The sequence below is a fragment of the Gymnoscopelus braueri genome, assembly GCF_963280865.1.
Source record: "Gymnoscopelus braueri genome assembly, chromosome: 15".
NCBI lineage: Eukaryota > Metazoa > Chordata > Actinopteri > Myctophiformes > Myctophidae > Gymnoscopelus > Gymnoscopelus braueri.
The window spans coordinates 35976544-35999894 of record NC_137620.1 but is presented as its reverse complement, the minus strand read 5'-3'; the positions used below and the strand labels follow the sequence as shown (position 1 = coordinate 35999894).

The following is a 23351-nucleotide window of genomic DNA, read 5'->3' as shown; positions in this document are numbered from 1 at the left end:
TCACTTGTAGTACGGCTGCGTGACGGCGGCCTCGCAGAAGTAGTCGTTGCTGTAGGCGGTGAGCAGGCGGCGGTCCCACTCGTCCGTCACGTGACCTCCGTAGTTGACCCCGGCGATCAGGGACCTGAGCGTGTCCCAGGGGACCTCCTCGTTCTCGTCCAGGCACAGCCTCAGCAGACTCTCGCTCGCCTATAGGGGAGAGAGAGGTCGAGAACTCGGGATTTGAACGCGTGGCGTTGTCGTCAAGCGTAGCACGCCCGTACTGCAGTGGTGAAAAGGTACTCACATTTTTTACTTACGTAGAAGTATCAATACTGCAATGTAGAAATACTCTGTTACAAGTAAAAGTCCTGAATTCAAAATGTACTTAAAGTAGAAAGTACTCATTGTGTAGAATGTCCCATTTCACACGTTTTCAAATGTATAACACTTAAAAAAATCTTTAGAAAATAGCAGATCTACAAGTTCACAATGCGTCGCATCGCGACACATTGTGAGCTTGTAGATCGGCTATTTTCAAATGGCCGAAATGCATATAGGGCTGAAGTGGCTAATGTATGTTTTGTAATAATAATCAAAATCTACGAAGTAACTATTAACTAAAGATTTCAGATAATTGTAGTGGAGTAAAAGTACAAAATTCCCCTCTGAGATGTAGTGGAGTACAAGTAAAAGTATCGGAAATTGGAAACACTCAAGTAAAGTACAAATACCTCAAAATTGTACTTAAGTACAGTACTTGAGTAAATGTACTTAGTTACTTTCCACCACTGCGCGTAGCGTGCCTGTATATTGTCATAATAATAGGCAAACGTTTGGCGAAAAAAATTGCAGATCTACGAGCTGCTATCTACTGTACGTCACAACGCGTTGTGAGCTCATAGATCTGCTATTTTTGAGAGAAAGAGATTTGGTGTAGAGGGAAAAGGGGAGTGGGCCACGGATAGATCCCTGGGAGACTCCACTCAATGAATAGGGTTTAAGTGGTTAAGCGATGTTTGAGGAAATTACGTTTGCAGCATGAGCGAAGGTTTTCCTATACCGCATAGCGGTACATTTCCCTTCTCCCGGGGACCCTATGTTTTAAAAACATTCATTTTCCCACCAACCCTGAGCTTATTTCACAGGCTATCGCGCAGGCTAATCTAACTATGTTCACCTTTCAGGGCAAGCCGCATCTACCGGCCGACCGTTTTCTATTCACCCGACGGCATACTAAATGGTTCGGGCAGGCAGGCCACGGCCACATAAAATAACTTAGTCACAAAGACAAGACATGAACTGCTGTATAATGCAGAGTCCCACTTTAACCACTTGAACTATAGCAGAGGTACTCAAATACAAGTCTTGAAGGTCCACACTTTCTTTTTTTGTTGAATAAGACAAAGGTCTGTTTATTGAAGTCGGCCAAACAAGCCAAGCTCATACAAATCGGATCCCCTCCCAACCAACCAACTTAACAATACTGGGGTGCAGAGTATGAAAATAACATTTTTCACTTTGACAAAACCCTCTGTTAATAATCAGGAGAGGTATTGTGTTGTGGCATACTGAAGAACTCTTTTCTTTTTAAACCCAGACCAAAAGGACCCTGAGAAAGGAGGACAAATTGTAGTGCTGTTCTCCTGCTAAAGTTCAAAATCAAAACATCTTTATCAATTTATGAACTATTGCACTACTATTGTGTCAAACACTGACTGCTTAATAAGAGAAATAGCACTTTTTGGTCTGTTAACAACACTTTAACTTTGATAGATCTCAGTAAGCAGTAGTTTTCTTTTTTCTTATTTTGACCAAAGAATTGATAAAACCTCAATAAAACAAAACATTTTATTTGTGAGTTAATCAGTTGCTAATTAGTTAGTTAGTTGTTTGTGCCACACACACACACACACACACACACACACACACACACACACACACACACACAAACACACACACACACACACACACACACACACACGTCAGTCAGTCCACATTCAGAGCGCTGCATGTAGAGAATACAACGGAGAATGCGGTAAAGGCCTTTGCAGACAGGGTACGATTTAAACAGCAGTTTTAACCGCATGCGAAAGACGCCCGAAACGAACTGGGTTCGATTGAAAAAAGAAAAAAAACGCACCGCTCCAGCCACTTGCCGCACATTTGGAGCCGGTGTGCATGAGGTCATAGAGAACCATGTGTTATTTAAAAAAATTATATTGTCGTTTTTTTCCGTGCGAAAAATCGCACCCTGTCTGCAAAGGCCTTAACTCGCAGATTAATAGCCTATTTTTTGAAAACTATAATTTGCCCAGTGTCCATAGCAAGGTGTGCCGCGGTCCGGTCATGGGCCGCGGTCCGCCTATTGAGGACCTATGCCCTATAGCATCGCCTTGCTGTGCGTCATGTCATAACAGGCAAACGTTTGGGGCGAAAATAGCAGATCTACCAGCATCTACAAGGTCTAGATCATGGGTCTTCAACAGGGGGTCCGGGACCCCTAGGGGGTCCTCAGAGTTACTACAGGGGGTCCTCCAAATCTTTGTGTGATAGGATTCTGAGGGGAGTGAGGGGAACATTAGCCAAAAATGGCAGATCTACAAGCACACACAATGCCTCGTGCTGCGAGGTGTTGTGTGCTTGTAGATCTGCTATTTTGGCAAAGAGGTTTTGTGTAGAGGGAAAAAATATCAAATTTTTAATCTGCAACACAATTCTATACAATATGGGTGGGGGTCCGTGCTTCATCTCTCTCTCTGCTAAGGGGTCCTTGGGCTGAAAGACCCCTGGTCTAGATCCACTAGCGAGCTACAAGCATCACAACGTGTCGTGTTGTGATGCACTGTGAGCTTGTAGATTGGATATTTTCAGAGGCGGTTGTGGGGGGGCTTTTTTAATCCCACGGGGGCTATTCAGCCTCAGCTTCACCCAGGTGATGGCTGCTCAGATGGTTATGATGGTTCCGGAACAGCCTTAGTTTTTATTTAGTCTTAGTTTTTCCAGGTCTTACGAGTAAAGCCTTGATTTGTAGAAGCTGAAAAAGGGTAGGATGTAAATAAGGCATGACAGCACATATGATGTTGGGAAAACTAAAATGAAGATGATTTTACGTGCAATTCTATTAGATTTCAGTTAAACATTTTTGGTTAGGTTTCAGCAGTGGTGGCGGAAAGTAACTAAGTACCTAGTTTTTACTTCTACTCCACTACATCTCAGAGGCAAAATATTGTACATTTTGATGCCGATACTTTGGTACTTTTACTCAAGTAAAATAACAGGACTTTTACTTGTACATCGTGGTATTGCTACTTTTACTTAAGTAATACATTGCAGTACTTCTTCCACCACTGGGTTTCAGTGAACAATACCCCCCACCCCCCCCCACCCCTCCCTTTAAGTACTGTAGCTGAACAAGGCTGATTAGAAAGGTAAACAAGCGGTTAAAAGACACGACAAGTAACGCTGACTGAACGGTGACAGCGTGATTGGAGTCATTTAACCCATTAAGACCCGGGAACGTCATTTTTAGATTTCTTTGGCTATTCAAAAAATAGCAGATATACAAGCTCGTCTGCTATTTTTTGTCGTGAAAATATTGTGCAAATCTTTGAATATATACATTTTAAAGCGAACATTTATAACTCGAATCTTTGCTTCTGGGGGGTCCCTGGGACAACATATTTTACAAATGTTTTCACGATTATTCAAAAATAGCAGATCTACAAGTTCATAGCGCGGCACTCGGTGCCGCGCTATGAGCTTGTATATCTGCTGTTTTTGAATAGCCCAAATAGCCCAAAAAACAGATGCCTTCCCGGTCTTAACGGGTTAAATACAGTCTGCTCCGACATTAAGTCTTTATGTCAAGTTGTCTGCCTCCATTAGCCTAATCTGCTTTCAATCTGACAGGCCGTGAAATGGCCTTTCTACTCCAGTTTAGTCTCCGTTTTGTGACATGGAATAGATTATTGACCACCGCCAGCGCCAGGCCCTGATAATTCATTTAACTGTCATCAATGGCATGGCATCATCATCCTCATCACCACCATCATCATCATCATCATCATCACATTCGTTCTCAACTATTTAAAATATAGTAAAGCTTTGTAGATCTTTCACTATTATCGCCATTTTTTGTACTTTACTTTTTACTACTTTTTAAAGCATGTACTTTTGAAAACTTAGAGGAGTAGGTTCACCCCAAAAATTACTTATTTTCTATTCATGGAGATTTTTTTGTTTTTGACTCATTCCTAAGCCAATCATTTGATGCCCGGCGGAGTCATAATTATTGGCTCAGGAAAGCGACTCAGGAAATAAATCTCAGTGAATTCAAGGCTAAATGTTTTTTTTTTTGGGTGAACTACTCTTTTAAGTCTTTGTACCTTTAACTCAGGTACAAATTTCACAACTTTCACTTAATATTTGACCAGGAGTATCTATACTGTGACTCAGGTTGAATACTTCAGTAGGACTCAGTGGTGTGGTGACTTTTAGATGGAGGAATGATTTGTAGGAGTTGTGTAGGAACTATGACCTCTGACCTCAAAGTCTGCGTCGTTGAAGGCGTAGGCGTGGTTCCATCCCAGCTGGAGGAACGTCCTCCTCTCCAGCAGCACGCTGTGGAAGAAGCACAGCGAGAACAGCAGCTTCCTGTAGGGGGCGGGGCGAGAGCAGCGTCTGAACTCGGGCGTGGTCACCAGCTCGTACACACGACTCACGTTGGCCTTCACTCCCTGAGAAGAGGACAGGTGAAGTACAGCATTGGTTCTCAAAGTGGTGTCCGGGGACCCCCAGGGGTCCTTGGGGGGGGGGGGGGGGGGGGTACCAGGGGGTCCCCAGCTAAATTAGTTAATATGGCGTCACAATCATTTGAACCACTTTAAGCATATTTTATTCTATGGCTATTAAAAAATAGCAGATATACAAGCTCATAGCGCGGTTGTATGAGCTTGGATACCTTCGCTAACACATGTGCATGACCATTTCATACCCAGATGCACACATAACCAGGCGATCACGTGATCCCAAGAGTTACTGCTCCATTCACTTCCTGGTTAACGTATTTGGGAAATCGCCTGTATCTCGCCTCCTGTGTTTTACTATGTATTTTTGATGTGACATGCTATTTTCAACGGCCTTTAACACATTGCGTGCCAATCGCGTAGTTCTACACGAACCTAAATAATTGCGCAGCGTGCCAGTCGCGTAGTTCTACGCGAAGTGTTTTTTTTCCTCTTTTTTTTCTCGCAGTGACACATTTCATTGTAGGCCTCCCTCGCAGTGACACATTTCATTGTAGCACATCCGGATATGGAATTATCCGTATCCGGAGATTTTCGTTCCCACCCGCCGCCGCTCTAAATCTTCCCCTAATCCGCCATTATCTCGGATTTATTTTTCTCCTCGCTGAACGCTGTTTAACATAAACCGCGACAACTGCAAAATGTAATGTCGCCGATCGAAACGGTCTTCTCTGGGCCACTCACACAGCTACCCTGTGTGTCTACAAACAGTTTAACGCGCGATCTTAAGGTATTTAGCGAGGTCTGTGGCGAGGTGAAAAAAACTAAAAAACAACAATAAATCGCTGGCACTGGTGAGTACATTATGATATTAAACTCTGGCGTGGAATGTGTTAACAAGCGAACAGGGAGGGGTTTTTGTGAATGAAATTATATTTTTTTTCGCAGAAGCACAGTGAAACCCCCCGTGATTGGCAACAATCAGGGGATCGATCATACTGGAGATAAATATTCTGTGACTACTTGAAAAGGTAAGAAAATCGAAAAATCGCTGGCAGTGGATGATTTATTTATCATTCTGGCAGTGAATGAGTATCAAGGACCACCAAAATTATGCGGATTTGTCCGCAGACCCCTATCTGAAAATGAGTTGTGCCAGGGACCCCCATACAAGATTTGTGTCGTTAAAATGATTCCAGAATAGGGTTAAAGTAGTTAAACTGCTTTATTACACGGCTTTGTTGAATGCTTATGATTGGTCAATCACGTAATTCAGCTGTGTGTTATTTTTGAATAATGACCGCTGTCTAATCAAAGGCTCAGAGCACCTGGCTCATATCAATCTGCGCTGCTTGATTTCATGCAAACAAACACACAGTGTCATTCACAGCTAAACATTGTTCAAGAATGTTTTTGAAAACATTTGAAGCGAGCAAAAGACAATGCAGTGACCAAATAACGATTCTATTTTATCAACACTTCCCGCTGTTTTCCGAGGCGACCGCATTGCACTGGATGCACCTGGCATAAATTAATGGCATACTTTCTCTCTTCTTTATTAAGAAGGAGTGTAATAAGCGGGTGATAAAGACTCCTCCGCTATCGCGTCGGAATCTAATCATCTTGTCAGGGTTTATTTCTCAATAATGACCTGCTCCCCATTGATTATCCATTGCATCATTTTGCTGGGGGAGCTCTCCTGCATGGAACCAGCCCACTTCCAGAACCACAGGGTTTTACAGCTTGCAGTATGAAGGAACTGCGTGTGTGTGTGTGTGTGTGTGTGTGTGTGTGTGTGTGTGTGTGTGTGTGTGTGTGTGTGTGTGTGTGTGTGTGTGTGTGTGTGTGTGAGAATACTTTATACTTTCACACTACTCCGTCTCAGAGGTAAATATTGTACTTTTTAAGCCTCATTGGATATACTACAGCCGGCTGACTACAGACAACAAGATGACGTCATTCAGCGGTTCGGGTGGGCGGGATCAGAACTTTTGTCAGGAGTTCGGTGCCTGCGAGATGTTGTAACTACCCGAACTAGTTTGGTTACGGCGCGCGAGCGGTGAGCGCGAGTCACAGGAGTATTCGGTGGCAGTATGAAATTACATTTGTCTGTCCACCGTTTTTTGGCTCGGGGAGCCCTGCCGAACCGAACTGACGTTGGTTGGTCTAGTGTACTATGCAGCTACCTTTTCTCCACAACAATTATTTTAAAACTTCAGCTACACTTTGATTTAGAAAAGTATTATTACAGAACATACATTCATCCAATTAAACCCTATTTTATACTTAATAAAATATTTAATTTTTGGTGTCTCCCCGGGACCTAAACTCGCAAAGAAATATAACATGAATTAATAACGTACGCCCTATTTCGAATAGAAATGAAAAAATCACATCTACAAGCTCTCACACCTTAAAAATGGTTCCATGACCCCAAAAATGGGTCCCGACGGCCGACACCACTGTTTGGGGGGAAAAAACACTGGTCTAATGAACATTTCAAGTGTGTATACAGTACAGTACCTGAGGGGGCTCTGTGGTGATCTTGATGCTGGCCTGCAGGATGGAGATGGGGAAGTCTGGGTGTGGAGAGGAGCTGAGCCACAGCCTGAAGTCTGGATGGACCTCCTGCATATGGAGCTGTTCCAGCAGCTGGTCCAACTCTGGCATCCAGGACAGGGACAGGTGGCAGTTAGCCAGGAACACCCAGTGACCTGGAGAAGAGGAGAGGAGAGGAGAGGAGAGGAGAGGAGAGGAGAGGAGAGGGGAGGGGAGGGGAGGGGAGGGGAGGGGAGGGGAGGGGAGAGGAGAGGAGAGGAGAGGAGAGGAGAGGAGAGGAGAGGAGAGGAGAGGAGAGGAGGGGAGGGGAGGGGAGGGGAGAGGAGGGGAGGGGAGGGGAGGGGAGGGGAGGGGAGGGGAGAGGAGAGGAGAGGAGAGGAGGGGAGAGGAGAGGAGAGGAGAGGAGAGGAGAGGAGAGGAGAGGAGAGGAGAGGAGAGGAGGGAAGGGAAGGGGAGGGAGAGGAGAGGAGAGGAGAGGTCAACTCTTGCGGTACGTTTGTCCACTCTCCTGGGACACGTTGGCAGGTAGAGTCGTTGTAGGAAATTGGAGGTCTTTTCCGTTCTAAAATAAAATGGAATAAAATTGATTGGCTGCATAAAACGTTTAAGTGGCTGGGTGACTTTTGGAACGCACTGGCTGGGTTTGATTGATTGATTGATTGAATATTTTATTAGACAAAAATGCAAAACAGCTCGAGTACAGACAGTCAAACACTTGAAAAGGTCATCAAGCCGTTTGGATGTAATCTGTTGAACGCTTAAGACTGACAGTGTTGTATGACAAAAAATATCCGATCTACAAGCTCACAACGTGCTGTGAACTTGTAAATCGGCTATTTTAGCTGCGCAAGACCTTTTTTTTGGGACTCTGCTCAACCATATGGGGTTTCAAGCATAGATATAGAAACCTCATTGGCCTCTGCAGTTCGTTGGAGCGACTGGTATCGCGGTCGCCATTTTAGAGTAGGCAAGCTACCATTCAAAGTGACTACTGGCCAATCACAACATGTAGACTACTGGCCAATCACAACGTGTCTAACTGACTTTTGCTGCGCGGCTGCCTCTTTCAAAAAGACCCGCCCCCACCTGCCTCTGATTGGCCTACCGAACGCCCCCCCCCTTCTGTGACACACGCGGAAGCTTGCCTACTCAAAAATGGCGCCCAAAATACCAATGCATCAGAGCCGAAGGAGGCGTCTACCTTTATATGTCTATGGTTTTAAGTGGTTAAGTCCAAAACGTGAGTATACTTCCTTCCACCTGTGGTGCTGAATGAAGGTCAGCTCCATACCCCCCCCCCCCCCCCTCTCCCTGACTAATCCATTGCATCCGAAAAGGCTACGCCGCACCGATCTATACGAGCGCTGATTCCATTAGGACACGGCTTTTGTTTATTATTGGATTGGCACGTCCTGCAGCAGTTCCATCACAATTTGGGCCAACGACGGCCTCCGTTCAGAGTAATCAGTCGTCAATCGATCCAGGGGGAGGCGGAGGGGGGGGGGGGGGGGTAGCTTTTACCACTGTAGAATTATCACTGTATATAGCGAGTCCATCAAGCTGGCTGGGTCTATTCCAACGTTTTGGGTGATGAACGAGTGCGTGAGTGAGGATATATGGTGTGTATAATACAGTGGTGTAAAGTAACTAAGTACAAGTACTGTACTTAAGAACACAACAAAGATTTTTTTTACTTTACTGGAGTATTTCCCACTTTCTGTACTTATACTTCTAATCCACTACATCTCAGAGGCAAATATTCTACTTTTACTCCACTGCAATTATTTGAAAACTTAGTTACTAGTTACTTTTCAGAGATAAATTATGATATTATGAAACATACATTAACCACTTTAGCCCTATTTTATACCTAGGCTATTTGAAAATAGCCGATCTACAAGCTCACAACGCGTCGCATCGCACCGCGCTGTGAGCTTGTAGATCTGCTATTTTCAAACATTTTAGTACTTTTACTTTTGCTAAGTAGTACATTTTGATGCCAATACTCGTGTACTTTTACTCAAGTAAATTTTTAATTCTAGACTTTTACTTGTAACAGAGTATTTCTATATTGCAGTATTGGTACTTTTACTTAAGTAAATAATTTGAGTACTTTTTCCACCACTGGTATAATAACATAATAAAGGGGCCTTTTCTCTCGGCAGAATCGTGGCCCATTTGGACGTCAGGGGTTCTCAAAGGTTTCCATGCCAAGGCCCCCCCCAAACAGTCATAGCCTCTGGCTACGGCTCCCTTATTGCAAAATGGTTATCATTTTTTTTTTGATGATAGCAATAGCAGATCTACAAGCTCACAAGCTTGAAGATATTCAGCTATTTTTTACTATCATTAATTATTTTTTAAAATGTTTGGGATATATACATATATATATATATATACATATATATATATATATATATATATATATAGATCGACAAGCTCAAAATGCACCGCGAAGCTTTTGTGTGACGCTGTAGTATGATCAAGTAGGGCGTTTGCCCGACAACAGCGATATATACAGTATATATATACACACAAACACACACACACACACACACACACACACACACACACACACACACACACACACACACACACACACACACACACACACACACACACACACACACACACACACACACACACACACACACACACACACACACACACACAGTATAGTGAGAAGGCGGGTTAACAGTTACGGTACACTGGCTCTAGTTCAAATACAACTCTATGGTTTTAACAAGTCCTTAGGCTGGGGAAAGCCTGCTTTCTGTCTATTTCTAGCATGTTGGAGCTACACGGTAGCACTGCTGTTGTCTGGAGCGCCGGTGTCGAGCACTCCTTCCTCTGAGATGGATGCGAGGTCCTGGCTGTCCTTGTAATACAAGGCTGGTATCGCATCGATAAGGTCGCAGCAGCGTGACTCTGGAAGCTGCTCTGCCAAAAAAAGACACTGTTGTGTCTAATCGCTTCAGCCGGAAGGAGTCCAATGATAAAGAAGAAGTAAAAAAAAGGGAGAGACGGGCGCTGAAGAAAGAGAGACCAGCGGGTCAGACGAGGGATGAGAGAGCACCAGGCTACAGAGAGATACAACACCCAGGGTGGCTGGTACGAGTAGTCAGAATGGAGACGTTAAGTAAAAGGACGATACATTATGTTACAGAGCAGTGGTTCACAATGTTTTTATTTTCATGGATCCCCAGTTTGATATGGATTAGGCCACGGATCCCCATTTTATCGTCGCCAATGGGCCGAGGGAGTATACAGTAGATGAGACACAGTGGCTTGGCTTTTCTTTAGGATATTGCGGCCGGGCGCTCATGAATTCGATTTCAATTCGATTTCATAAACCCGGCCCGAAAACCCCCCCAAGAAAGTAACAAACAGCTTAGAGAACCACAGTAAAAAATCTATTTTGTATTACCGTTGGCGTGCTGTGATGGCTGGACAACTTTGGGACGCTTAGCAGCGGCCATAAAGAAGAAAAGTAATTGCATCAGCTTGGCCAGCTCTCTGTAGCTCTACAATACCCAGAAGTGTCATACGCTGCTGCGGACGAGACTTTCCCAACTGTTAGAGACAAGGAGTGAACAGCAGCGGAAGTGCAGGAATAAATCAAAGGGCAGACAATGACAATCGACGTCGGCCCAAACAAACAAATTGTTTGATATATGACAGTGACATTCGCCCCCGGTTTACAGAGAGGCGTGTCTGGTAAAGCCACAAACAACAGACAGCCGGGGCCTCCGTTGCAATTACGAACGACTGCAAATCATGTAGATGAGTGCCGGGATGAGAGGCTGGGATGGGAGGCAGGGGAGGACAGAGATCTATCAGAGCCGTCCAAATCAATCAAGTCGGCTGCGGGGCTGCGTGGACGAGTGGCACTCCAGACATACTGTCATTTATACACAACAAAACGAAACAAGTGGCAGCCTGGCCTTAACTAACACGCTGGGGAAGTGGGTTTTCGGTGCGTTTATTACACCCAACAAACATGCTTTTTCTTAGTTCCTATGGTCATGGAGTGTGGGTCATAACCGAAAGAACAAGATCGCAGATACAAGCGGCCAAAATGAGTCATAGGGATACGGTGAGAAGTTCAGTCACCCGGGAGAGTCTCGGAGAAGAACCGCTGCTCCTTTACGTGGAGAGGAGCCAGTTAACCCATTAAGACCTGAGGCCGATTCTACAAATGCCTTCTAAATCAATAGTTCTCAAACTTTTTTCGTGCCAAGGCCTACCAAATTGTATGTATTTGGCCGCGGACCCCAAACTGAAAATGTTTTGTGCCAGGGACCCCCAGAAGAGAATATTTGTGTTGAAAAAAAATCTAGCGCTGTCGCCTCACAGCTAGAAGGTCCTGGGTTCGATTCCCGCCGGGGACGCTGTGGGCGTGTCCTCTCCTCCGCGTCATCAGCGCCCATAGCCAGTGGTGGCTTATCCAACGGGCTTGAGGTGCTGAAGCACAGGGCACCAACCTTGGGGGGGGGGCACCAAATGGCGTGAAGAAAAACGCCCCCCCCCCCCCCCCCCCTCCCCCCGTTGACAAAACCGTCCCGGGGGGCACCAAACCGTGTCCACGCTGCACCAAACCGTGTCCGTGCTGCAAACCCCCCCCCGTTGACAAAACCGTCCCGGGGGGCACCAAATCGGTTCCAAGCACCGGGCACCATGAATGGTTAATCCGCCCCTGCCCATAGCCTAGGTGGGGTTGGCAAAAGGGTCTTTCTGTGTGGAGTTTGCATGTTCTCCCTGTGTCTCCTAGGGTAGGTACCCTCACAAAAACATGCAGTAATCCTGGTCGCTATACCGCCTCCCCCTTGATAGCCGGGGCGCCTGATGGAGGGGAAAGGAACTGGTTGGAATAACGTGTTCCTTCCACACGCTACGTCCTATCGGGGAAACTCCCCGATGTCAGGTGATAAGGCGGCTAGTTGGCTCTCATGCACTGAAGGAGGCATGAGCTCAGCTCTGGGCTCCCTAGGCTGGCAGGGGGAGTGTAGCGCCCAGGATTACTTAGACAATTGGCACTGGGTTAACAAGGGTTGTAAAATCGTGGGATAAAAAAATAATAATAATACATTATTCAACACTTTCAAGATTTTTCAAAAATAGCAGATGTACAAGCTCGCAGCTGTGAATAGCCAAGACTAAAATCTAAAGTGACAGAGATGCTTTCCCGGTTTAAACGGGTTAAGGACCTCAGGGGTTGACATTGAGGCTTGTCCGCATGTCCGGGACAGGGAAGGACAGCGTAGACTTGAATTGTCTGAAAGGACAAGTAAAGATATTCGCTGTCTCGTGTGGCTTTGTGGTGTGATCGCGTCACTTAACAGCCATGTGACCCCAAAGCCAGCTCCCTTTAGAGGTAAGCTATTGTTATTCTTATGGCCCTTTCATTGAGCTCTGACTCATTAATCACTTCTTCCTTTCACCTGAATGATGACTAAGTCCTGTGCTAAAGGGCCACTGCTAAACGACCAGACAGTGTTTTCAGCCTGTGAGGGGAATGCAATAATCAGAAAATCGGACTTGATGAAACGATTGTCCATTCTATCCACGTGTAAGACACTAGCTATATGGATCAAAGACAAGAAGAGACATGATTTTATTTAGTTTTAGTTGGTTTTGTAAACACAAAACGTGTAGTAGTTTTTTTTTTCTAGTTTTCCTTGTTTTGTTCGTTTTAGTAAAAAAATAAGAAAATTAAGTATTTTCTATCAATTACAACCCCATGAAGCATTGAATTCATGGAGATTTTTTAGTTTTTGACGAATTCCTAAGCCAATAATTTGATGACCGGCGGAAAGATGCTAATGTATCCGGTAGGAGACACAAAGGAGTCTCTTTGAGTCTCCTACCGGAAATACACCCCGGTCATTAAATTATTGGCTCAAGAATGCGTCAAAAACTAAAAAAATCTCCATGAATTCAAGGCTTCATGGGGTGTGTAATTGATAGAAAGTAAGTATTTTTTTGGGTTATTAACTATAATAACCCTGCTTCGTACCTTTCTCCGCTCCCTCTAGGACCATGGCCTTGGCGTAGGCAGCCTGGCCCTGGCCCATGGACAGGGCGTGGAAGCGCTGGCTGGCACCGCACGCCTCCGCCAGCTCTGCCAGGGCGGCCGCCGGGTCTGCCCCGGGACACAACACAAACACCAGAGGGGTCCTGCTGCTGGAGGCCTCCAACACCTGGAGGGAAGAGACAGACAGACAGACAGACAGACAGACAGACAGACAGACAGACAGACAGACAGACAGACAGACAGACAGACAGACAGACAGACAGACAGAATCAGTGGTGTAAAGTAACTAAGTACATTTACTCAAGTACTGTACTTAAGTACAATTTTGAGGTATTTTTTACTTTCCTGGAGTATTTCTAATTTTCAGTACTTTTACTTCTATAATCTACGATTATTATTACATTACCCACTTCAGCCCTATACACATTTCGGCCATTTGAAAGTAGCCGATCTACAAGCTCCCAATGCGTCGCGAGCTTGTAGATCTGCTATTTTCAAAATATTTGAATACATTTTATACATTTGAAAACTTGTGAAATGGGACATTCTGCATAATGAGTACTTTTACTTTGGGTACTTTAAGTACATTTTGATACCAATACTTTTGTACTTTTACTCAACTAAATTTAGAATTTCTGACTTTTACCTGTAACAGAGTATTTCTACATTGCAGTATTGATACTTTTACTTAAGTAAAATATGTCAGTACTTTTTCCACCACTGGAGAAAATGCCAAACATTGAAATATTGCTGCTATTTATTTGAAAAGTTGTATCTCAGGCTAACATATCCCATGTGTATATATATTTAATTTTGAAAGAAAATGCACAGTTCTTGTGGTTTGCTAAGCTTGTTTTTTCCCCTCTACTGTAAGTTGCAATGTAACAGCTCTGTTTACACATTTCTTTATTCCCTTTTAATTGCACAGTAGGCAACATTCATTAGTTTTGATTGTGTAACAACACAATCAAAACAAATTAACATAGCCCACTGTAAAAGTATTTCTTCTCGTGCCAATAAAGCTCAGTCTAATTGAATTAAATTGAACTGAGAGACAGTGACAGAGAGAGAGAGACAGCCAGACAGACAGACACAGACAGAGAGAGAGAGAGAGAGAGAGAGAGAGAGAGAGAGAGAGAGAGAGAGAGAGAGAGAGAGAGAGAGAGAGAGAGAGAGAGAGAGAGACAGAGACACAGACAGAGAGAGAGACAGAGAGAGAGACAGATAGAGAGACAGACAGAGATAACAGATGACCAGAGTGTTTAAACTCAGTGATGCATGATGTTCTGTGTAGTGTCAGGAGTGATGCAAGTGGGACCCAATGAGTGCAAGCAGTGTACGGACGGAAAGGAGCAATAAGCCACTGATCTGGTCTTATAGAGGCCATTAATGAAGTGAAGGAATCTTTCCTATTTCAAATCACATCGCTATATTTATTTGTGCTTGTTTTGTCTGTTCTGTTAACCACATAAACCAGAGTCCCTTGGGGGTCAACAAGCTTACAATGCGTCGCAACAATCTGCAATTTTTTTGCCATTTGTAATCGTTTTTTTTTTTTATTGAAAGTGACAGTGGTTCATTGTGTCTGTGGGTTTTATAAATATTTTTATATCTTATAAATATAACCAAAGAAAAGTATCAACAAAGAGCTTGTGACTAAATAATAACCACATTGGATACATTTGGAACAGATGCTCTTTTTTTCCATTTCCTGAAAAGTAACCGTTTTGGACATGATGACGATAACGTATATTTTGTCCCTTTCTTCTTATTATATATAAAACATAGCATTTCAGGGGTGAGCTGCTATAGAGAGAACACAGGGGTGAAGGGAAGGCAACAAAAAAAACTACAACAGCCCACGTTTCAGATCAAGACAATAGATCAGAAAAAGGACGACAGAGTGACACCGCTCCATTGTAGCGCTGCCTCGCTCCTGGCAGCCATTTTAGTTGTCGGAGTCAATCATGAGAGGGGACTCGTGGTGGAGTGTGTGCGTGGGCGAGTCGGCATAATGACAAATGGAGAGACAGAGAGAGAGAGAGAGTGAGAGAGAGAGACTGGAGAGAGGAGGAGGGTTTCCACTCACGGCCTGCATGTGCAACGCCGGCGGTTGCCTGTAGGCGGCGTCCAGGTTCTTGGTGATGAAGGAGGTGACGCAGGAGGAGACTCGGTCCAGACGCAGTGACCTCACCACCAGCATCTTCTGGAGGTCATCACAACGCTCCTCCCACTCCCCTGAGAGGAGAGAGAGAGAGAGAGAGAGAGAGAGAGAGAGAGAGAGAGAGTTGGTTGCGTGTGTAATTCAAATTATTATTGCTGTGAACCCAGTAAGGCTAAGAAGAGGTATCAAAACTCAAGTGCCATTTTTGAGTATAACTGGGCAAATCAAATGTGACCTGTAGTTGGCCACCGTCACACACACGCAGGCCCCTAACATGGTCTCCTCATCAGTTCAGGAGAAGGTGCTTTAATTAATGCTGCAATCCACACGTTTTTGTGTGTGGATCTAAAGTTATTTCATCCCAACCAGTATGGAACCGAAATCGGGACTCGATAAGAAGCGTAATCAATAAGCAGAATTGGAATGGGAATCATAATGGATAAATATCCTAACGCTACCCATATCCTCAGTGAGCGTGTCTCTCCTAGTGCATTGGTTTTCAAAGTGGGGTCCGGAGACCCCTGGGGTCCTTGGACAGGTTCCAGGGGGTCCTCAGGAAAATGTGTTAATACAGCATCACAATCATTTGAAAAACTTTATCCATTTATACGTTGGCTATTCAAAAATATCAGATCTACAAGCTTGTGCCGCGCTGCGAGCTTGTGCATCTGGTATTTTTGAAAAATATTTAGAAAAATCTCAAAAAGATATTGGACAATTTTGAATATATATAACACAAATCTTCTCTTCTGGGGGTCCCTGGCGCAACACCTTTTCAGAAAGGGGGTCCGCGGCCAAATACAAATAATTTTGGAGGTCCTTGACAAAGTTTGAGAACCCTTATCCTAGTGGCTGCTCACCAGGCAGGCGGGTGTTGTCGGGCTCGGCGCTGGTGTACCACTCCTTCCAGGAGTTGGGGTGCAGCTCGAAGGAGGCCATGACGCCGTGGAAGTTGGCCAGCTTGTCCAGCTCCGTCACGTTGTCCCAGGAGCTGTCCGGCAGCCAGCTGGGACACGGGTTGTCCATTTGTCCCGCCTTGTCCAGCACCTGGAGAGAGAGAGAGAGAGAGAGAGGACGGAACATCCATTAAGGCATCAATCAATCAATAATGAATCCATCCAACTGTCCCATCTGTCAGTGCGCTGCTTCGTGATAAAAAAAAAAAAAACACCATCATTGTCAATTAATCACTTAAGCCTTATTTTATACTCTTAACGCATTGGTTCTCAAAGCTTGTACATCTGCTATTTTTGAAGACCTCTCTTCTGGAGGTCCCTGGCACAAAACATTTTCAGATGGGGATCCGCGGCCAAATATAAATTTGGGGGTCCTTGACATGGAAAAGTTTAATTAAATTCGCACACTGGTTCTCAGCTCCACTTTTTTATTGCTGCTTATTCAGTGTTTCGACCTAGTAGATCTTCATCAGAAAATGAAATATTATTTAAATATATTTCTAATGTTGATATGTCGTTTGTCCAGCAGGGCTAGAGATTGGATCTCTTTTGATCTTTGTCACTGCACATTAGGCCTGTCCCCGACTAAGGATTTGTTTAGTCGAATCTGGCAGTCGACTAATGCAAAAAAATCAAAAATAAAACTTTTTTTATTTTATTTTTTAGGGCTAAAATACATTTTATTTCAAAGGGCCAAGTCTACACAGTTTGTTTTGTGTCTCCAGCAGAGTTTCTAGTGTCTCTATCTCTCTCTGGAAGAGGTTGCACATGAACTCTGCAGCCGCACTGAGGCGCTCCAACACAAACAATACCAATACAAAGACGAGGAATAAGAAGAATAAAGTGGAAGTTACGTGTGGTTGCAGGTGTAGACTTGGCCAAAAAACTACTCTACTTTGTGGCGTGATTCGTTTTGTAAAAACACACAGGACATGAACGCAGCGAATGAGTCCCTGAGAAACAGCGTACAGCCTCCAGACACGTGCCCAGTTTGTTTGTAATTCACAAAGGGAACATTCTTTTTGGGGAGACGGTGGTTCAGCGCGTTCCAAGCCTTTGAAAACAAGAAAAAAATTGTTTGATTTCGCTGATATGAGAATGAGAGAACAAAAACAAAAGAGGGTTTATTTAGATTGTCTATGCTCCATTGCAGTGGTCCGGGGACCCCAGGGGTCCTGGAGGAGCTTCCAGGGGGGTCCCAAGCTGAATTAGTTAATATAGTGTAAAAAGCGGTTCAGCCACTTTAACCCTATTTTATACTGTGGCTATTCGAAAATAGCCGATCTACAAGCTGACAACGTGTCGCATCGCGATGTGTCGTGACCTTGTATATCTGCTATTTTGGAACATTTCAGAAAAATCAATCATATTTTTGACACTTTTTTAAAAACACACATCTTCTACCTGGCACAAACTCTTTTCAGATGTGGGTCCACGGGCCAAATACTGTACATATCAATTTGGGTGATTGGGTGAAAACGTTTGAGAACCAGTCAACCACTAATCTCAGCAGAGTCTGTCAGCACCACTACCCTAAACATGTAGTGTGGCTGTTAGTAGGAATCAACACAGAAGCACCCGGGAGGAAGTGGACTAAGAAAGGGGAGGAGCCAAAGCCGAGTTCCTTGTGTTTCTACACAAAAAAAAGAGGATGTGGTGCCCCCCGGAGGCGAGAACAATACCGAGTGGGTTCTAAGGTTGGTGAACCACTGATTCTACAGGTGTCCTGTCCACACACACTCACCAGGCCTCCTCGGAGGAAGAAGCCGTACTCGTCTGCGTTGACGCGGCCGGCCGCTTCCAGGATCCTGACGCACATGTGGAAGCTGAAGAGCAGCGTGTGGTCCTTCAGCAGGCCCCAGCACGCACGCCTGCACGGGAGAACACACACACACACACACACACACACACACACACACACACACACACACACACACACACACACACACACACACACACACACACACACACACACACACACACGCATATACACTGTATTATATAGTCTCTGTCGGACTCGGATGGAAACCTCATATGTCCAAAATTGTTGCTTTTCAGGATTCAAATTGAAAAATTGCAAAAGTAACAGATCTACAAGCTCCAAACGCGTCGCTTCGCGCCGCGTTTGGAGCTTGCGGATCTGCTACTTTTGATGCTTTCGTGCGACGCTGTAGTATGATCAAGCAGGGCGTTAATTTACGAGAAAAACACAAAAAAGTTAAAATATGGAGGATAAGAGGTTTTCTGCCCCGACAGACAGCAACGATATTCATGAGCGGAGGTGTTTGACTCATCCCCAAGGACGCGCTCCACTCTCCCTTTGTGTCTCTTTGGACACACGGCGAGTGTGTTCCCATGGGGACATATTGCTCCCTGGATCGAAGGACAGCGCTCTCAGAAGCCATGTCTCTCTGCCTCACCCTTCTGTGTCCTATAGCTGCAATGACACATCTTATAATACATCTTCTCTTCAGGTCCAAGGATGGAGCTTTCATACATGTGTGTCTCAGTATACACACTTGTGATTACTTTTAAATGGAAATCGTGTTGAACTTATGTTTGAACTTTGACAGAACCTTGGGCTGTGTTGTTGCTACCTGGAGCTGGAAGTGGCCATTCCATTCACTCTCATTGTATAATCTGCAATATATATATATCGTCGCGTGGAAAACTTGCATGTTCAAAACTGTTACTTTTCAAGGAAATGGAAAAAAATAACCTGTGTTCCAATGGATCCAATGTTATTATTCAATCGCTCTTCTCAAAGGGATAGTTCACCCAAAAAATTACTTATTTTCTATCAATTACACACCCCATGGAGCCTTGAATTCATGGATATTTTTTTGTTTTGTCGCATTTTTGTATGTATGTTTTTGTCGCATTCCTAAGCTAATAATTTGATGACCGGCGGACTCAAAGAGTCTCCATCGAGTCTCCTGAGTCCGCCGGTCATCAAATTATTGGCTTAGGAATACGACAAAAACTAAAAAATATCCATGAATTCAAGGCTCCATGGGGTGTGTAATTGATAGAAAATAAGTAATTTTTTATTTTTTTTACATTATGCTCTTCTTAACCCTTTTCATAGGTTCAATATTTATAAAACCCTTAACACACTTAACCAATTTCAATTTCACTTCAAAATAAATCAAATGTGTCGCGTTGTGAGCTTGTACATCTCGTCTGTCGGATGGAAACCTCATAATGTCCAAGATTCACATTCAAAAACAGCAAAAGTTGCAGATCTACAAGCTTGTGGATCTGCTACTTTTGATGCTTTTGTGTGACCCTGTAGTATGACGAAGTAGGGCGTTAATTAACAACAAAAAAACATAAAACGTTGAAATATGGAGATTTCTGCCCGATGGCCAGCGAAATGTAACCTAGAACCTCAGACCAAAAACTGAGCCCGAATAGTAAAGCGGTGTGTTTACGTGTAGACGGAGAAGGTGTGGTAGTTGTTGAGGGACAGGATCCTGTCCTCCAGCTTGTGGTGACGGGGACACTGCTTGATGCTGAGGCCGAACAGCTCCATGTAGGCGTCCAGGGAGAACTGGTACATGGGGCTGATGCTGCCCAGGTCCATCAGCACCAAGAACAAGATGGACGCCCGCTGGGCACAGGGTCGATACGCCTGAAACAGGACGATGCAAGAATCTATAGTTATACAGTATGACAGACAGACAGACAGACAGACAGATCCCCCCTAAAAATCGAGCTAAAAACTTTTAAATCCCAGTAAAAAATGGCATTGACTGTTTAAAATTCTGACAACTTTTCTTTGGATAGTCGAGCAATTAAACTAAGTAGCTTCTTGTCATTAGTGAAGAATTGTTAAAGTTTTGTATGAAGTCAGGGTTCCACGGTGCGCCTCAAGACAAATTCCGGCTGGTCCGGTGCATCTCAGGAGCGGGACTGGTTAAGTATGAAGAAGCAAAGGCACTGGAGCAAACTCGGACAATTAAAAGCCTCTTTAATAACAGGGTGCAGGCAAATAACGTTATTTGCCTGCGCCCTGTTATTAAAAAAGGCTTTAATTGTCCGAGTTTGCTCCAGTGCTTTTCCTTCTTCAGTGTTGTATGAAGTGTTTGGCGTTAGTTTGGAGTGGTCAGCTGATGACATTCCTTCCTTCCTGTGTTAAACTTATTTGTGCTGTCCTTTTCTCTAAAAGGTGTGCAGGTCTGCTGAAGAGTCTTATTTGTATTTATTGTGATTTATCTTTTGCTTTCACTGCACTATGTTTCACTTGTGGGGACTCCTGGGACCCAAACTTACAAAAACATATTATGAATTAACCACTTAATCCCTGTTTCGTATAGTGAAAATACAAGCTCAGCTTGTAGATCTGCTATTTTCACTACTTTTGAAAATTGTATTTAAAAAATATTTTTTTGGGGGGGGCTATATATATGAAAAAATTACTTTGTAATTTGCACTTTTGAATACTTGAGTATTCACTTGATATCGTCTCTGTCTACTTTTCAGGATTACATTTTTTTTTTAGCTAAAGTAGCAGATCTACATGCACAAAACGTCGTGTTTCGAGCTTGCGGATCTGCTACTTTTGACGCTTTTGTATGACGCTGTAGTATGATCAATTAATGATCGATTAATTAGCATTAATTTACGGAAAAACACACTGTGGATCGGATCCACCACCCTCACATACACACCCCACAACCCTGAGCATCACTCATCACAGTCAACAGTTAGTTTAGTTTTGAAATATTAGTTGGTTTCTGCATTGTTGATTTTTGTTTGATCTAGTTCTGAGGATTTTTTGTTTTTTGTTACATTTCATTTTCATGAAATAATTTTTTTTTCCCCCTTTTTATGTTAACCCATTAATACCTGGAACGCATCTGTGTCACTTTAGATTTCTTTGGCTATCCAAAAATAGCAGATATACAAGCTCATAGCGCGGCACCGAGTGCCGCGCTATGAGCTTGTAGATCTGCTATTTTTGAAAAATCGTGATTTTTTTTTTTTTTTTAATATTTGTTTCCGAATTTTTTTTTTTGGATTTTGAAAATGTTTAGAAGCGGCCTCAGGTCTTAATGGGTTAATCTTAGTTTTAGCTAACCACATGAACCATATCGTTCCTATGTGGGGCATGTTGTAATAGGTGGACTTTTGGCAAAAAAAAGGAAAAAGAAAAAAAAAGGAAAAAGAAAGGAATCAATATACAAGCTCACAACTCCGATGTGACACGAGAAAATGAGGGAGCCCGAGTACAGACCCCTATACATGAAGTATACAGTGGTTTACTGTAATAACCACGGTGCACACAGATAAAACACATGTACTGTACGTTCTACGAATAAAGGATGTGATTCCAGAGAGAGAGAGAGCCCACAGAGCACAGCGGGGGTCCTTCTACACCCCCTACAGCTCTATTCTTCAGTAACGCCGTAGGGTGCTGTTATTGTACTGATAACACCGTTCACACCGTGTATTCAGTGGATGTAAAGACACTCGTGCGCAGGCCTGGAATTTCATCATTTTAGGGGCAAGGACACTTGGCCTTTGGTGTTGTCCATTCTTTTAGGGCACAAAGGCCAAATGCCAGGGCAGGAAGGCCATTAAATAAAACAAGATTTTTGGTCCAAGGATGACACTGGTGTCTACATGACAAGAAAGAGACACTGGTGTCGACATATTGACAAGAAAGAGACAGAGGAGAAAGTGGTACAGTCAGCTGGGGCATTAAGGCCACTGTGGCCTCAGGGCATGCCATTTTTTTGAGGGGCACAAGGCCCAACTGAGGGGCAACGACGGCCATGGCCTTCATGGCCTCCCTGAAATTCCTGCCCTGCTCGTGCGTATGTTCTTATGCATTGTACAGGATACTGTATAGCAGACATGTTCAAAGATTGCACTTGGCCCACGGCATGTGACATTAAATACATTGAAGTTTAATCCATTAAGGCCGGGAACGCATCTGTGTCATTTTAAGATTTCTTTGGTTATTCAAAATAAATAGCAGATCTACAAGCTTTACTTCTGGGGATTCTACAAATGTCTTCTAAATCCTAACAGTTTATTTATTTTTTAAACTTATGTTGCTATAATATCAGTGTCGCTCAAAAATGTTTCATGTCAACGACCCCCAAAATGATATGCATGTCAGCGGACCCCCCCCATCTCAAAATATTTTCTTCCAGGGACCCTCAGAAGCAAAGATTTGAGTTAAAAATGTATATTCAAAGATTTGCACAAAATTGTCAAGATTTTTCAAAAATAGCAGATATAATCTGCGCTTTTTGAATAGCCAAATAAATCTAAAAATGACGCACAGATGTGTTCCCGGTCTTAATGGGTTAAATTAGAGTGGTTGGAAGTGTACTCGGGGCAGATAAGCTTTTTCTCAGATGTGTAAGGATTCCTATAACCGCTTGTTCCTCGTTGTCGTTTCATTCTCAAGATGAGAAAGAAAAAGGCTGTTTTAAGGTTTGTTGAATGTTTTTGCACGGACCTTTTCGCACCTGTTTACATTTGACTACACTACCATCTTAACAAAGGACAATTTATTGTACTGTAAATATAATAGCAATGCAGTGCATGCATTTGAAAATAATACTTAAGTATTTTGTGACTGATTGAGTGACTTACAGTTGGCTACACTGTAAGTCACTCAAGCTACACAAAAGACAGACAAAGTCACATTTGTATGTGACTTTGTTATGGTCCAAAGGTACAGCATGACAGGAGACGCAGTCGGCCCTACGGTATTTTCTTATTTTGAAATATGGCCCCCTGGACACCCCTGTTGTATACTGTTGTATACTACTGTTCAATGTTGAGGGTGCTTTTGTGATGCTCTTCTTTTGACTCCGAGCTTTTGTGTTGCTACTCTTAGGAAAGTTATTTCCCTTCCTCTCTCATTTGATAGTGACAGTGTGTGGAGAGAC

At 43.7% G+C, this 23351-nt stretch overlaps 1 protein-coding gene across 1 annotated transcript in view; it reads right to left on the bottom strand.

The window, feature by feature from the left end:
* The window catches only part of dnah2 (dynein, axonemal, heavy chain 2), a gene marked incomplete at both ends in the record, with an annotated part of 428475 nt that continues 405124 nt past the window's right edge, over nucleotides 1-23351 (bottom strand). The window contains 8 exons of the mRNA XM_080450915.1: nucleotides 1-189; nucleotides 4527-4718; nucleotides 7251-7441; nucleotides 13303-13486; nucleotides 15410-15558; nucleotides 16345-16531; nucleotides 18185-18311; nucleotides 19875-20074. Of these exons, the coding sequence (XP_080307041.1) occupies nucleotides 1-189; nucleotides 4527-4718; nucleotides 7251-7441; nucleotides 13303-13486; nucleotides 15410-15558; nucleotides 16345-16531; nucleotides 18185-18311; nucleotides 19875-20074 (1419 nt within the window). The remainder of the gene's footprint in view (nucleotides 190-4526; nucleotides 4719-7250; nucleotides 7442-13302; nucleotides 13487-15409; nucleotides 15559-16344; nucleotides 16532-18184; nucleotides 18312-19874; nucleotides 20075-23351) is intronic.